The sequence below is a fragment of the Prinia subflava genome, chromosome 3 (genome assembly GCF_021018805.1).
Source record: "Prinia subflava isolate CZ2003 ecotype Zambia chromosome 3, Cam_Psub_1.2, whole genome shotgun sequence".
Lineage (NCBI taxonomy): Eukaryota > Metazoa > Chordata > Aves > Passeriformes > Cisticolidae > Prinia > Prinia subflava.
In genome coordinates this window covers 58,310,266-58,327,378 of record NC_086249.1, presented here as the reverse complement: position 1 = coordinate 58,327,378, position 17,113 = coordinate 58,310,266, and the positions used below count along the sequence as shown (strand labels likewise).

General features: G+C 40.5%; 1 protein-coding gene across 14 annotated transcripts in view; it reads left to right on the top strand.

The window, feature by feature from the left end:
• The window catches only part of MYCBP2 (MYC binding protein 2), a 174,111-nt gene extending 165,117 nt beyond the window's left edge, over positions 1 to 8,994 (top strand). For all 14 annotated transcript variants that reach the window (XM_063392260.1, XM_063392266.1, XM_063392253.1 and 11 more), the window contains 9 exons: positions 32 to 160; positions 2,636 to 2,768; positions 2,997 to 3,100; positions 4,206 to 4,394; positions 4,888 to 4,995; positions 6,027 to 6,236; positions 6,864 to 6,971; positions 7,177 to 7,342; positions 8,200 to 8,994. In XM_063392260.1, coding sequence (XP_063248330.1) covers positions 32 to 160; positions 2,636 to 2,768; positions 2,997 to 3,100; positions 4,206 to 4,394; positions 4,888 to 4,995; positions 6,027 to 6,236; positions 6,864 to 6,971; positions 7,177 to 7,342; positions 8,200 to 8,315 — 1,263 coding nt within the window. In that variant the 3' untranslated portion in view covers positions 8,316 to 8,994. The remainder of the gene's footprint in view (positions 1 to 31; positions 161 to 2,635; positions 2,769 to 2,996; positions 3,101 to 4,205; positions 4,395 to 4,887; positions 4,996 to 6,026; positions 6,237 to 6,863; positions 6,972 to 7,176; positions 7,343 to 8,199) is intronic.
• The last annotated feature ends 8,119 nt before the right edge of the window (positions 8,995 to 17,113 follow it).

Genomic DNA, 17,113 nt, shown 5'->3' with positions numbered 1-17,113 from the left:
GAAATTAAGGACTTTTTGTTTTTTCCCTCAGCCAATGTGTGACAACCATGATGATGGTGAAACTGCTGCAATCATTTTATGTAATGTCTGTGGGAATTTGTGCACAGACTGTGACCGATTCCTTCATCTCCATCGGCGAACAAAAACTCACCAGAGACAGGTAGAGTATACATGGCCCCATGTTGTATGCACTGCATCGTTGTGTGCATCTCCCCAGATAAAATATAACCAAAAGGTAGTAGCAGATAGTGAACCTGAAAAGGGCATTACTTATTTTGGAGATGGGGTAGATAGATGTCTTTCCAGTTAATTCTCTTTAGTTGTTTTTGGTTATGTTCTTGTGTGCTTTATCTTTTACAAAGATGAGAAAATCTTGCAGCAGTTCCTAATTCAAGTTCTTACACTACATCAGCTTTTTCTCTTTTGTTTAACACTGCTTAGGGATGCTTTTTAAGGAGAATTTAGAAGCTGCATAGACTTTTTTAAGTGTGTGTTGGTTCTTTATTTCCTTTACTACTTCTGTTGTATGAGTCAGTGCTTGTCAACTGCTTCATTTCTAATGTATGTGTATTCCTTTTTAATATTCAGGAAGATGATTTGACAGCAAATATTCCTACTGGTTCCCCTATGAGTTTTCTCATATTTTTCAATATTCCTCTAGCTTTCACTGTGTTTTCACAGATAAATATGTTGCCCTATCTGTAAGCTTGAAAATTTCCTGACCTTTTGGGTTTATTTTTAAGTTTGAAACTTTGACTAGGTACGAGTTTTTATAACTTGCTGAGTACTCTGCTAATTACTATTCTTCTGTGGTATTCTTTTATCCTTTTCATCACAAATTTGAAACTACATTTTCTTTGGATTTTTTTTCTTTTTGTCATTGAAATTTATGTTGAAGATGCCTTTACTTCTGGAATTATTGAAGATTTCCTCTTTCTTGACACTATTTCTCATTTATGGGTTTTTATGAACCTTTATTTTCCCCTTTCCCTCTGACTACACATATTCGTACAAAGATTATAATAATAAATGTCATTAATAAAGTTACTTCAGTGGAACTGTCCTCTTCTCCCTCTTCTACAAGGCATCTATATTAACTTCTTAGTTATGTTCAGGAATGGGCTTTTAAAGGAGATGATAGTATCTCCTTAAAGTACAATGTTTTCTGTTATTTGGCAGCCTTGGAGTGCATGAACTGAATTGTTGTCAGGTGAAACTAAAAGCCAGTCAAAAGATAGATGCAGAGACACACTGCTGATGGTCATTCAGTCAAGGGATCAGCTGGGCTAGAGCATGTGTGATGTAAAGATTGGACCTTTGGGACTGAGTTTCACTCTCCAGTGAAACGCTCCTCTCTGGTACCACAGCATTTGCAGTGTGTCTATTACCTTCCATTTCTTAGCCGGAGTCTTTGCAATCTCCTTTGAAATTTTCCCAGCTTGTCATCCTAAAGAACATCATTTTATGTCTACTCTTCTGTCATGGCACAGCACAGTCTAGTCTCATTCATTTTTCTGATTTCTCCTATATAGCCTGTTCAGATTACAGTTGATAAAAAGTAAGTTCTTATCTCATAGAAAACCTCACATTTTTCCTTTTATCTGTCCAAAATAGCTACTTACCAGATTTTCCTGTTTACTTAAAAAAGCATGTTTAAACTTCTGCTCTTAATTCACCACTTTTACCTTTACATCTCACGTGTTAAGCCTCTCAAATTCAATTTTAATTCTGTCTTGTTCCCTCTGTCCTGTTTTCTGTTTGCTCCCTGTTCTTTGTCCAAGTTCAGTCATACATACCTCTTCAATGTACTTTCTCTCCTCTCCAGAAAGGACAGCCTGTAAGTTACTCAGATGTGCTTATGTGAATACTTTGTGAAGTAGTTAGGGGTTTTTTTTTCGGATTCTAGTAAGCATTAAAGTGAGTTGTATACTTCCATACCTGGGAAAATTCTAACTATTATTGCATTGCAGGTGAAACAAATGCAAACAGAACTGCCTTCAAAGCTTGGGAAAGGAGCAAAAGAAGAGACTGCATGAAATTCTCTAAGGATCTCATGCAGTTGTTTTTTTTTTTTTATTTTGCAAAAGCTTTATATTTTCGTCATTGTAGCCAGAAGTATCACTGTGTATTTATATGACAGTCAAAAATATTACATACTTCTAAATTGTTGTTCTATAGTACATGTTATTAAGACTCTAATTCTCAATGTTGCTTTGATAAACTACTAGCATGGTTATGTGAAGATATTTTTGATGTTATCTTGTGCTTTTAATATTCTGTGGCCTAGTGGATGTGTTGGGTAGGAATTATGAAGTCCAAGCTCTGTATTTATTAAATCAGAAAAAAGTGTGCAGCTCTATTCTTAGCTTTGCTGCACTGTTGTTTCTCCTCCATGTCAGATCAAGAGTTAATTTTATTCATTTTTGCTTCTAAAAACATGAAACCTTTATCCTGCATATCTGCAATATGTACAAGTTATGGAACGCATAAAAGAAAAACAGCTTGCAGTAGACAATCTATAAAATCAGAATCTCTGAAATGCCTGGTGTAAATCCAAAGAAAGTGCAGCAAAAATAAGACACATTAATGCTCTAACTAAACATGCTATTTAGTATCTGTTTGGTTAACTTGACAGGTGTTCAAAGAAGAAGAAGAAGCTATCAAAGTTGATCTGCACGAGGGCTGTGGAAGGACCAAGCTTTTCTGGCTGATGGCATTAGCAGATTCTAAAACAATGAAGGCTATGGTGGAGTTTAGAGAACAGACAGGTAAAACACAACTGTTACTCCTTGCTCTTTATCCTGATTATTGTGATTTTCACCTGCTTTAGAGCAATGCTTTAAAATGTTTGTTAATAAAAGTAGAATAGTTTAGCTGCATAAGAATCATTGGATTTCTGGTTACTTTCCGTGACTGCTGCTTTGATGTCTGATAGAGCACCAGTCCCTTGTGTTTCATTAGGACATTTTTGGCCTTGTTCTCTCTTGTGGCTGTAGGCAAACCCACCACCAGCAGTTCTGAAGCGTGTCGCTTCTGTGGATGTAGGAGTGGAACAGAATTGTCAGCAGTGGGAAGTGTTTGTTCAGATACAGACTGCCAGGTGTGTATTAGCAAGTACCAATTAATTACATAAATAATCATTAATTACATAAATAGATCATAGGATGAAATGGGCTTCTTGTGTTGAAAAACCCTTGTTTATCCCTGTGGTCCATTTTGAATCAGATCTCTCATATGAAAAAGTTCTAATATTGAATGTTACCATTCAAATACTTCTGAGTTTGTAAATGTTTAATTACAGACTACAAACACTAATAGTCAAGTAACATACTGGGTGGTTTCATTATTATCTTCAAAAGTATCTCAAGTTTTTACAACAGCCTTGCAATTATAAAGTAAAATACACACTGCCAGCATAAAGTCAAATGTACCGGAAAGCTTGATAAAAAGAGTTTGCCCAACAGTCTGTGTATTATGTGAGTGTAGAACACTTCAGACTTGGCCAGGTTTGTCATCTGTATCCATGTATCCTGAGTATTTCTGTGCCCTGCACTGGTTGTAGTTGGCAGAGAGCCAAATCATAACCAGTTTCTTAGCTCACCTTACTTATTTGTGTCTAAGTGAAGCAAATTGGTCATCTTTTTTTCTCTCTCAGCCTATGAAGAGAGAATATTAATGTTACTTAAACTCAGTTCCATTTGTTGTTAGCTTCTGGGTAACTTTTATAAGTTTTCTATTTATTAGAGATGGGAATTAGAGGTGGTTAAAAATCCATTTCCACATAAAATTGCTTTATGCTGATTAATGATTAGCTTATAATGTATTCTTAAGAGTGGGTTACTTTAAACTTCTCGAAAATCTGTAGATATCTTAAAGGCTGTTAATAGAGAATCAGCAATGTTTATGCAGGAAGCACTCAATATATAAAAAGTACACAGAGGATCAAAGAACGGTTCTCTTGCTATTGAAAGTTTTAAATTATGGTTTCATGAAGCCATTTGCATTCCGGAGCAATGCAGGTAAACAAAGGAAACACTGTTAGTTCAAGTACACAACGTTCAGCTTTTCCCAAGTACCTGAGGCAGCAGCAGACAGTATAAATCATGATTCTTCCATCTCAGTTTATTGCCCTTCAAAAAGCAACACCGTCAGAACACTCAGAGAAGGGGAAAAGAAGACTAACTCTTGACTTTAAATTTGTTTAGGAGTATGCTAAGATTGCCTGCAGCAAGACACACCCCTGTGGTCACCCCTGTGGAGGCGTTAAGAACGAAGAGCACTGTTTGCCGTGCCTGCATGGCTGTGATAAAAACGCTACAACCCTTAAACAAGATGCTGATGACATGTGCATGATCTGCTTTACTGAAGCACTTTCAGCAGCACCAGCTATCCAGGTTTTTTTCTTGTTGATTTGTTCCCCCTTTTAAGAGATTACTATTATGGTTGTAATGTGTAGTATGAAGGAAGTGGAAATATAAAGTCTTGCAAATTATACTCTTCAAAATTTGAAAACAGACATGATAACAACAGTTAAGCTACTTAAAAAGCTTCTTTTTGTCTGGCATTCTATTTCAAGGAAGCAGATTGGATCAATTCAGTTTGCTATGTCTACTTTATTAAAATACATGGTATTTTATTAAGGAGAAAAACAACTGAGGTAACTGGTGGATATAATTCACATATACTTCATATATCCATGATCTTGGAATGATTATGATTTTAATGCCCTTTTCATGTTCTTTCTCATTGTTAAGAAGAAAATAGGGGTCTTCTAGGAAGTTAAATAAATTAATATTGGAATTCATACATGTTGCCACTTAAAAGCAAATAACTACTTCTACTTTAGTGGTTAATGTAATTTCAATATTCACTTCCTCTTTCCTAAAGCTGGACTGCAGCCATGTTTTCCATTTGCAATGCTGTCAGCGAGTACTAGAAAACAGATGGCTTGGGCCAAGGATAACTTTTGGGTTTATGTCCTGCCCAATTTGCAAGGTAAATGAGCTGTGTGCCTGCCTAAGTCAAGCAACTTACCTGATACCTTCTTTCTCTTTATTTTTTTTTAATACTGTATTGCTTGTTACAGTATAAATGAGTTATACATGACTTGTTTCCTTAATTCCACATGTTGCTATAAAGAAAGACTAGCACTGATGCATCCCTTTACCTTCTCCCGCTGTTCCCTGAGGTGTCCCCTTAAAAAGAAAGCACAGTCCAGACATTGTCTTAATATTGTTTTATTCTTACCACTATCAGCTTGCAAGTTCCCAATATTTGGTGGTGGTGGGGAGGGGAAGAAGTAATCTTAAAGCACAGTACCTTGAAGAAGGAATTCTCCATTTTACTAACTACTTTTAAAGCTGCTTTGCTTTTCAGTGTGTGATGGAAGAGCCAAAGAACACATGTACTTAGTTCAGCTAAGTTACTAACAATTCCTCTTGTTCTCTATAAAATTTAAATTGCTGTAAGCAAAAGCATATGATAGCTGCTGGAAAGAAGAGCACCTTACCCCACCCTAGAATCTGAAATTTGGGAATGGTCAGCCATTCTGCATGCTGTGGTTCTTCTGTCATGCTGTGTTGTGGTACTTAATGGCAGTAGCTCGTGTTCAGTAATTGATAAAGAGCTGCCATAGGGGACTGTCAGTCATTATGTTTAATTGCTGAATTTGCCAACTGCAGTAAGCCAAAAAGGACCAAAATTACAGAAGATACACAATCAGAATATTCCTGTGCTGTGGTGAATATTTCATATACTCTTCACCACCTCCCTGGCTGTCAGTCTGTTGGAAGGGTTGATGTTCCCATATCGCAACAGGCCATAGAAAAAGCATTCCTGGATACTATGTTTGCAGCAAATAGAGCACATTCTATATCAGCCATTTTTTGAAATGTCCATTGCCTGGGTCTGTACGTTTTTGTGACATCTATCATGCTATTTGTACCTCACAAATAACACGAATATAGTAGCTGTTGGGATAAAGATGCAAGAGATACTTTAATCAGTGTTTTTTTGTATTTTTTCAGAACAAAATCAATCACACAGTATTAAAGGATTTGCTTGATCCAATCAAAGAACTCTACGAAGATGTAAGGAGAAAAGCACTAATGAGATTGGAGTATGAAGGGTTGCACAAGAGTGAGGCCATCACAACACCAGGTGTTAGATTTTATAATGACCCAGCTGGCTATGCTATGAACAGATATGCTTATTATGTTTGCTACAAGTGCAAAAAGGTATGCTGTTATTTATTAAATGTATGTTACCATTTCAAAAGTAGTTTCTTAAAACAGAACATATGTTTAATATATTTGAATGGAGCTGAAAAGCAGGAAAAAATGTTGTTTATAGAATCATAATTTTAAAAAGCAAGTGTTGGGGTAATGAGATATACATAGTATCTTAGCTAGTAAAGCTCAAGTGTGTATACAGAGCAAAATGAAATAGTTTTATATTTCAAAAGCACCTTGAGTCAATGGCCACTTACAAGAAGGTGCACTACCTACTTCCTCCAGTACCTGTTCTCCTCAAGCTGCTACTTCATTCTGAGGGTTCATAGAGCATCCAAATACTTTTCCAAAAGCCTTACAGTCACTTGCACAGAGCAGGTTGTGTTGCAGTTTTTGGTCTTGTTCATCCTGTGACTGAGGGACATTGTCTGAGTGCCTCAAAACCTCAAGTTTGCCTGAGTGCCTCAAAACCTACCTACAGACAGAGTCTAGAGAGATAGAATAGTGGAGGCCTCTGAAATGGCAGTCATTCATCATATTCCCCTTACAAATGGAATTGGTTAAACTGAAAAGAATAGTTAAAAGAACAATTGTCTCTGGTTTAACATCCAATCATTTCTGTATGCAATTAAGGCATATTTTGGTGGTGAAGCTCGTTGTGATGCTGAGGCTGGACAAGGAGATGATTATGATCCAAGAGAGCTTATTTGTGGTGCATGCTCTGATGTTTCAAGGGCTCAGGTGAGTGAGTAATTTCTATTCATGTTTTTAGTTCGTTTTGAAATTCTGAGTACCTGAGCTGTACAATAATTCACAGTCATTTGTGATTACATGTATTGTACAATCTTGTATACTATTAATACATTCTGCAGAATGTAGAAGTGAGTTGTTTGGATTGTTAGAGCATGGCTACTTCATTGACTGGTGTTTGCTTTCCTTTGTTCAGATGTGTCCCAAACACGGTACAGATTTCTTAGAATACAAATGCCGCTACTGCTGCTCGGTTGCTGTTTTTTTCTGTTTTGGGACAACGCATTTTTGCAATGCTTGCCATGATGATTTCCAAAGAATGACAAGCATCCCTAAAGAAGAGCTCCCACACTGTCCTGCAGGTAGGGCTTTGACAAAGCAAATTTACTGAATTCTGAAATAAGTAACAAGTTCTAATTGATACTAGCTTTTCTTGGTCATATTTTTTTTGTTTTCTGGCAGTGTCATTGCACTGAATATTTAAACATTAGCAACTTTGATAGAGAAAGACATTTCAATTTCCCTATACCAGATCAGACTCCAGATGTAGTATGATGTGTAAAACTGTGTAGTGATAAAATTAACACATTATTAAGTGATATAAACATAGGCAACTTTGATAAAGACATTTCAATTTCCCTATACCAGATCAGACTCCAGATGTAGAATGATGTGTAAAACTGTATACTGCTAAATTAACACATTATTAAGTGCTATATCTGTACTTAGGTACCCATTATCTGCAAACTGTTACACCAATGCCTTAGTTACTAAGTTTATGTGCTGTGTATTGATTTGATATTAGTAAATGGTTGAGGGTAAAAAGTGTGATCTTTTTGTTAAGATATTTACATAAAATAAGTAAACAAATAAATTACAATTCCTGCTATAACTTTAGAATTATTGTTTACTATAGAATGTAACTCTCATCCATTATTATCAGTTTTTCTCTTAGCTTGTGCAAATTTCTTCCACAGTATTAATGAGATAAAACTTCCTTAGGTGACTCTCTTGCCTTTTTTAATTTCAATTTGATTGGTTTCAATTATGTGGCAATTTGATCTTTTTTTTTCTCTTCAAATACCAGTTCAACATTTGAACAAGATTATTACCTTCACTTTGTTCAGAGTTTTTTTGAGGAAATGTAATATATGTTTGTTTACATTGTCTGCAAGCATTAATCTATTTTTTTTTTTCTTCATCCTTAAATTCACTGTAGGTCCCAAAGGTAAACAACTTGAAGGAACAGAATGTCCACTTCATGTTGTCCATCCACCCACTGGTGAAGAATTTGCTCTGGGTTGTGGGGTTTGCAGAAATGCTCACACTTTTTAGACTAGCATTTTTTTTAACCAGAGCAAAACAGGTGCCCTCATCCCTCAAGTGTCCTGAAAACAAAGTCCAGCTGGGATGAGGATGGGACCATTCCATAACCCAGGTAAAAGGAACAATTTACAGTGCAAGAAGGATGCCAAATACCATGTATATAATTCTTGCTGTGAGATATTGACATTTTTTGAACTGAGACATCAAAATTTGTGAGGTGTTTGCATGTGGCCATTACAGTCATCGGCTAGGAAACATTGGACATTTACAAATAAACAATTGTTATTAAAGGATCTGTGTGTCTGTGGACTATGAATGATGCTGGCTTTCAGGAGAAAGAAAAAATATTGATTATTGTATACTGACTTTTTGTAATCTTGTACAATTGTAACGCATCACAAGTGGGGATGGGAAAGAGGAATATTCTGGTTTATTTCCTAGACTGTTATAAAAAAATGTGTTAGGAAGGCATAAATGTAACAAGTATCACACTGTATATAAAGGTATCAATGTTTGTCCTGTATAAGAAATATTAAATTACAACAGCAGTTTCATTTAAACTTCTGGGTTATGTTTGAGCCTGAAATTTTAATGAAGTGCAATACTGAGTGTGCCTCATATCTTGCAGCTGTAAACATAATGGAATGTACATGTCAATAAAGCCACTGTACATTTTTATACAGTGAAAGTCTAACAAATGTGTCAGCCTCCATTTTCCACTTTAAAAACAGAGTGGGGGGGGAGGGAAGGGGAAGAAGAGAGGTGTCCTTTAATTATTTCAGCGGACTCTTGAACAAAAGTAGGAAAGTTTTGGGGGTAAACTGATGGTTATGGAGGTACTTAATACATGAAAAGCGCTGCTCCATTCCTCAGCAGAAAAGTTGGATAAGTGTGCTGGTATTCATATGAAGAATTGTATTTCCATTTCAATTACCAACACTGTTTTAAAACACAAAAGAAGACTGCATTTTCAATCATTTTTGATCAGTTTTATTTTACTGAAGACTCCTAATCACTCCCACTTCTAGGACAAAAACAGGTATTTGAATTTCAAAATCTTTATTTCATAAGAGTCCTAAGTTCTCTGCACCTGCATAATGAATGCAAAATACAACTTCAAGTTATATCTTCTTTCTGTAATATTTTCTCTTTAGGTTTTTTTTTCTTAGACATTTTCAACTCACTTTCTAGCATTTCTGTCTTGAAGCTGATGAAAAGTGTGTTACTGCCTTTTACATTTTAGATATTGGTAGATGGCATCCACATCAGACTGGAACCATGGGGTCCATCTGCAGACATCTGTAATCACTGAATCACAGAAAGGCTGGCATTGGAAAAGACTTTGGGAAATCATCTTTCCCAGACCCCCTGCTGGAACAGGTTCACCTGGAGCAGCATATGTATTTGCACTTCACAGTAGTTCTGAACAGTTCACACACCTGTGATGTACAATTGATGTTATTCATTGCAGCTCTGCTGAGGGACCAGGACAGGCTGGATCTGTGGGCCAGGGCCAGTTGTGTCAGGTTCAACCAGGCCAAGTGCTGGATCCTGCTCTTGGGTCACCCCAACCCCATGCAATGCCACAGGCTGGGGAAGGGCTGGAAAGCTGCCCAGCAGCAAAGGACCTGGGGTGCTGGTCAACAGCAGCTGAACATGAGCCAGCAGTGCCCAGGGGGCTGAGAAAGCAAATGGCCTCTGGACTGTGGCAAAAACAGTGTGCCCAGCAGAAGTGATTGTCCCTGTATTGGGTGTCTGACCCATTGTCATTTTTAGAAAATTGGAGTGTAGCACCATCCTTAAAAATTAATTATATTTTTGATTTTTTCAGCCTTTTATTTTAGATTAATATGAGTATTAATTTAGGAAATTGAGATTATGGTGTGGAAAGGATATGACACCGTTCATGTTTATTTAAAATGGATAGAGTGAGGGACAGGCAGTACTGCGGAAATGTTCCTCTCACACACAACTGACCACTCCAGGGAGGCAGCACGGCCACGTGTGAACGTCAGGCTCTCGCACAGAGCTCAGCTCCTCACGTAATGGTTGAACCTTGGACACTGCTCCCACACTGTCTCAGACATTCACGTCACCACATCCCCCCCACGCCGATCTCTGCCAGTGATTATAGCAGATGCCAGCACAGGCCACTAATCAGATCAGTCCACAATAAGATTGCTGTATGCCTTTCCAGCAGTCTCACATGTTTTTCTGTCAGCTGTTGATCCACAGACCACGCAATGGAAATACCTGCTGTTTGTACCACCCTGTTTGCCACAGCCCACCACAATCAGCTAATTTATGCCATACTCAGCTCCTGGCCAAGGTGAGGCCTCAGTGCTTGAACTTGGATCATTATTTTTAAAAGAAACTTTTATGGGTGTACCCACCCACTGAACACAATGTGAACAGTAAAAGTTAATAAGATACAGCTAATTAACGTGTCACCATCAGGGTGATAAGCTTGGGCCTTACAAAACAGGATTTGGTAATTCCATTGTACTAGGCTCATGTTTCACCTAGACAGAGGCTTAGCTAGGGAGCTTCAGGCCCACCCAGTCATTCAGGACAGAACTCAAACTTTGCAGGGCTTTTCCACAGCCCTCTTGCTAAGCCATGCCACACGTTGCAGGTACCAGAGTGCTGTGGTTGTGGGGCAGATGCCTCATCCCTCAGCCTAAGGTGCACTGCAAGCACTGCGCTGTCACAGCCCCCACTCACTGATGGGGTCTGGTAGTGAGCTCGTGCTGCCAAGCATTCCAGGATCTGGCACCTCACCAGGTATTCCTGCAGAGCTGCAGCCAGAGACAGAACAACACTCGGATTATACAGCAGCCAGATGCAATGGGGACTGCAAGTCATTGATAACCATCCATAGATGTCCCTTGCCAGCTGATCCAGGGAGTTTTCTCAGGTACTACCACCTCTGCAGTCTCTTGGGATTCAGGAGGTGCTCTCTGCTCTTGCCTTGATGTTTCATATAGGCTGTGGGCTGCTCATTGAAATCCCTTTGGAGATACCAAGTTTCTTTCGGTGTACCTGAAAGAGGATTTGGACACTGAAACCTTGGATGGGCACTTGAGGCAGTGCTTTGGGTCATGCACTGGGCAGCCACACAGTGCCCTTTGCTATTGCCGTCCATGGCATTGCTTCTGTACACCCACTCGTGTGAATCCCAGGGGATTCAAGTATCCTTAGCCCACGTTAGGTCTCAGCTAATCTAGTGTTCCCACCTCCCTGTCTGTTCATTCAGTAACATTCCTTTCCTGAATGTGACTCTGTGTACATCCTCCCCTGCATGGTTTAACTTCTCTGCTCACTCAGCTGCCCTGGAGGGCATTCCCACTCCACCTAGCCCTGTTCCTAGCTCTCACCTCTGCCACATACTCTGCCAGAACAGCCCTTAGAGGAAGGAAGGATGGCATTAAGTATGCTAGCACAAAGGGAATGCATGCATACTCCATTGTGGCCATGTGGGCAGCAGTGTCCCATCACTGTAAACTAGAGACTGAGGTGGTTTGGTGTGAATGGGCTATGATCCTGCTAGTGGTAACTCACCATCCTAATGCCAATTCCTAACAAGGATACTTGAAACTTGGCTAGGGGACCTGAACAACAGCTTTTTAAAAGCATTTGCCTGAGGGCCAATTGTATCAGTGGACTCTGTCACGGAGCAGTAATTGCAATGGGATGATCCAAGCTACAGGGTAAACACACCTCCCCACAGGTTTTGCTCTAATGGCCATCACGTGTGTAAGATGCTATGCTCGATCTGCATCCATCTCTATCTCCCTTTTCTCCAATACAAACAGAATCTGAGCAACAGCATTCTAGTTGTTACTCATAAGATTGTTGTCTCTATTTCTGCATCTTTGGGTTTTTCCATACGCCTCCTGAGTTGTGGAATTGCCTGGGTCCATAAATCTTTATTTCCCTCCTGATTGAGGCTGGGCACAATGTACCTCCCACCAAGCAAATCGTACATTTTGGCACACCCTGAGTGCCTTACTGCTGCCTGAATTTGACATTTCCCATGAATAGGTGCCCACTGGCAGGACTTTGGGTCTGTTCATCCAGCACTCTGATGCATTCAAGGAACTGGTGAGTAACTTCTGGGTTTTGCCTGCAGTGCTAGGATACAAGACTTAGAAACAAGCCATGTTTGAAAACCAGCTCTAGGGTGTCCTTGCAGGACACATTTCACATGACACATAAGGTACCCTCCTTCCGTGCCTTGGTACCAAGGCCAATCCTAATACAAACACCAGCCCCCTCTTCGCAACAAGTCTGTTTGGGAATTTTTACCACTGTGGCTTGCTACTCATCAACTCCTCACCCACTGGCAGAATCAGCTGGACTCATTTGCAAGGAGCCACACAAAGCACAGAGCAAATTCTTGTAAACCAAAGGACTCCTCTAGCAGGATGCTGCCAGACCAGCCTGTCAATGAGCTGGCACTTCCCTTTCCAGCAGCATTGTTTTGTCCACGGGTCACGCCATGGCAAAGATGAGGTGCTGTCTGCACTGCTGGGCACAGCTCAGCCCACTCTGTGTGTCAGCCCTAGCCAAGGCCATGCCATAAGACTCCTCTATCAGAGGGTAACCAGCAAACAGCAGATTTTACTGTATTACCTAACAAAATAGAGTGGTACAACAGCTTTTACCATGAAGCAACCATGGGAGCCATTCATCTGGAAAGAATTACTAGAGACTCTAGAGACAGAAACAATATTTAGACAGTGAGGAACCTTTTAAAATAATTACCTCCAGCTTCTACTGAACTGTGAGCAGCAACACCAGGTAACCAGGCTGTTGCAGGCAACACTCTCCTGCTGTTGCTCCTCCTAAGTTTTATCTTTTTATTTTTCTGTGGCCATGAGGCTTTGAATTGAGGCCCACTGGTTTAAAGACCATTTCATTTGCAGCTACTGTTTAAAAGAAAAAAAATGTTGAGTTACAGCTCCTGTTCTGTAAGGTCTTGCTTGAGATGGATAGAATATACTTATTTTATCAGTCCATCATACCACATTCCAACAGTATAAGAAAGTTCCTCACCACAGAAAATCTTCCTGTATTGACATATTAAGGAAATAAAACCAGGAAGTTTCCCTAATGATATCCATTATTGAAAAACATTCACTTCTTTTGGCATTGATAGAGAACAGGTTCAGCTTTCCTCTGTTTTTTTCTTTTTCAGCACAATCTGCTGAGAATTGTCACAGACATTCTAGACCAAGTCTTTCAGCCAGTACTCATCACATTAATATTCTCCTTATTTTTCAGAGCTTCTATTTTCATGTAATCAGAATAGGCTATTCATGCCCTGCAAGCCTGACATACTTTCATCATAGCTGGATCTGGTCTGCTATGGTTACTTAACTCTCTTCCAACTGCTTCTGTGACTTTCCCCTCTGCACTCTTATCCCAGCCAAATGCAAGCCAGGCTTATCAGGGTGGAGCACAGCTGCTTGCTTCGGGAATGCTTCAGAGTTACTTGAACATGGCCAGAAAATCAGCACAGGAGACTTTCAGTGCTAAGAGCTGCAGCATTTGCAACCAAGACCTGGCATTTGAAACGTTGCTGTGGCTTCACCAGGCAGGCAGTCTGCCAGCTGAAATGAGGTGTTCTGTGCAACCTCACCCTGAGGTGCTGAGATCCCCTGTTAGACACTGGGACATTACTGGCTGTCTCTTGGCTGTTAGATCCTCATCTTCACATGGTGACAGTGAGGGCTGCTTCACATCTCTGCTATAGGTGAGTGACTCTCCCATCAGAAAAACTGAAACTTCAGAGAGCTTCTCCTTCTCTTCTGGAAAAAGAAAAAGCTAAAATGCGGTTTTCTCAATAGCCTCATTTTTACATAGCAGAGCTCAGCACAGGCCCTGGCCTTTTTCTGTTACTACTGAAAGCATACACACACACACAAAAAAAGAAAAAAAATATATAATTTAAAATATTCCTGTCTCAAATACCCATCTGCTGCTAGTTAAGTGATTAGTAAGGCAGAGAGACTACTGAATGCAGACACACCTGACAGAGGTGTGCCAGTTACTGACTAAAGCTCCAAAGTGTCCAGCACAGCTGGCAACAACACGGCTCTTCCACAGACCAGCCCAGACCTGCTGATGTTTTTTGAACCTTTACTGCTTGGCCCCTTCTTAACCTGCTGCCACCCATGTCAGTGCCAGCTGTCTGAGTCCAAGAGCTCTGCTGGGCTTTGCCTGCCAGCCCTGGGGGGTCACCAGGAGCCCACACCACCAGCTGCCCGCAGGTTTTCTTTCAGTCCATTCTGATAAACTGCCCGGTTCTTGTGCTTTGCCTGCAGATATTTTTGTCAGTGCTCTGCACCAGGTCCTGGTTGGGCCCCAAGGACAGAGCTGCAGCTGCCTTTCCTGCTGATTTTAGCTGCCATGTCCCCAAACAATGTGATGCTGGGAGTTCTTTCTGCACTTGTTCTCCTCTCCAACACACACAAAGGGTGCCTAAAACTTACACAAGCGGTTACAACAAAGCAAAAAAGGGCAGAGGCAGTGAGCCAAACTTTGTTTACTCCGGAGATAAGGCAGCAAATTGTAACTGCTCAGCACTGTAAGAAGTCCCTCCCTAAGTCAATACAGTGAAACTCAGATAATACAAGTAAGGGTTTTAATGTTACCTTAAAAATAATGAAATTGCAGCTGTTACATCTCTCAAGACTTCTGCAAAAAAATGAGAATATATTTGTTTTGGTCAAAAGATGTTAGTTTGTTTTTTGTTTTTTTTTTTTTCTGGAGATACCAGAATTTGATCAGAGCATAAATCTTGATGAAAATATCTTTTTAGACATCACATGACATGGCTCAGTCACATCATAATGCATGTAAAGCTGCCTTAAAACAGTAAGAGGTGACCAGGAGAAAGAGCAGCTGCTTGCTCTGTATTTGTTAATAAAAACCAGATCCTTCTCCCTGGGCCCAGGTCTAGTTCCAACCTTTGCAGTCTTTGCTGACTTTTGTCTCCCACATCTCCAGCAGTTTGGAAGTTCCATACTTGCAAATATGACTTGTCTTTACTAGAAACTGTAATCTGGGCTGTTATCTTCCCATCATCAGAAACCAGCTTTGAACTGGAACACAAGGGCTGAAAAGGAAATTCCTAAGCAGTGAGAATAGAAGACATGGGACACTTCCAGATGAGGACAGCAAAACAGTTATTGCAGGTTTCTTGACAATATTGACTCCATTCATAAACACATCTCATTACTCACCAAAGTTTAGGTATCTGTCTCATATAACTGAGCAAATTACACAGTAACATATTTGCTATTACAAGATTGTCTAAGATACTCATTAATCTGCTCAAGGTGAGATGACAACTCACCTCTTATTTCCAGATTTTTGTTGCATTTCCTGAAAAGCTGAAGACTGGATGTACATTCACAAATACGCATAACTACATATCTTCATAAACAGAGAACTATAATGGCTGAGCTTTAGTAAACAGCTTAAAACCTTCTGAAACAGAGAAAAACAGATTATTTTCTCACAGAAACTCAAAATAAAATTTTATGTTTCTCACTGAAAAACAATCCTGTTTCTGGACAAGTCTTCCCCCTCCTCCCCCCCCCCCCCCCCAATAATCTCAAGGAACTAGACTTTAAAAAAAATAAAATATTAACAGACCTAAAGTATGGACGGAAATGTATTTCTGTAAAGTGCTTTTCAAAGATCTCAGTGATGGTGGGATTTGAGTGATCACTGAAGAATGTTTGAAAGCCATTTCAAGACTGGGGCGAGCACTGGATCACAAGCATTGTCTCCAAGAAGGTTAATGACAGGAGTTAGGATTACAACAGTTTGAGCAATAATTTATTTACTATAGCTTTCAATGAATGAATGATTAAGTTCTGTGAATCTTAACAACTGTAAAGAGTTTGGACACATACAGGGCTGAAAAATGAGGCGTATTGGAGTGTACCTCATGTGCAAAGGACACATGATGAAAAGGCATTTGCAGTCCATGGGAAATGTCACACATTGCTTTGTCTTCTCTGCCTGGCAAAATCCCAAGCACATCATTCCAGTGCCTGCCGGCCCCAGGACGTATTGGTGGTTTGCTTTCCCTGTCACATCTGTTCCTAAGGCCAGCCTCACATGGGGCTTTCAAATCACAGAACATAACCGGCTGGGCTGGCGATGAAGACCCGGCTCCGTGGCTGGTAATATTCAGCGCTCGCAGTGGCCAAGAAGGCCCACGGTGTCCTGGCTGTGTCCCAGCAGTGTGGCCAGCAGGGCCAGGGCAGGGATTGTCCCCCTGGGCTCGGCACTCGTGTGGCCGCACCTCAAGGGCTGTGTCCCGTTCTGGCCCCTCACTACAACCAAGACATTGAGGGGCTGGAGTGTGCCCAGAGCAGGGCGATGGAGCTGGTGAAGGGCTTGGGACAGCAGTCCTAGGGGGAGCAGCCGAGGGAGCTGCGGGTGTTGAGCCTGAAGAAAAGGGAGGGTCAGGGGGTGACCTTATCACTTTCTGCATCTCCTGAAAGGAGGCTGTGGCCAGGTCGGGGTCGGCATCTTCTCACGGGTAACCAGTGACAGGACAAGATGGCATAGTCATAAACTGCGCCAGGGAAGGTTAAGGTCGGACAGTAAGAGGAATTTCTTCACAGGAAGAATGACTGAGCATTGGAATGGGCCGCCCAGGGAGGTGGCGGAGTCACCATCCCTGGAGACATTTCAGGAGAGACTGGACGCGGCACTGAGTGCCACGGTGTAGTTGACATGGGGGTGTTCGATCACAGGTTGGACTCGATGATCTCGGAGAACTA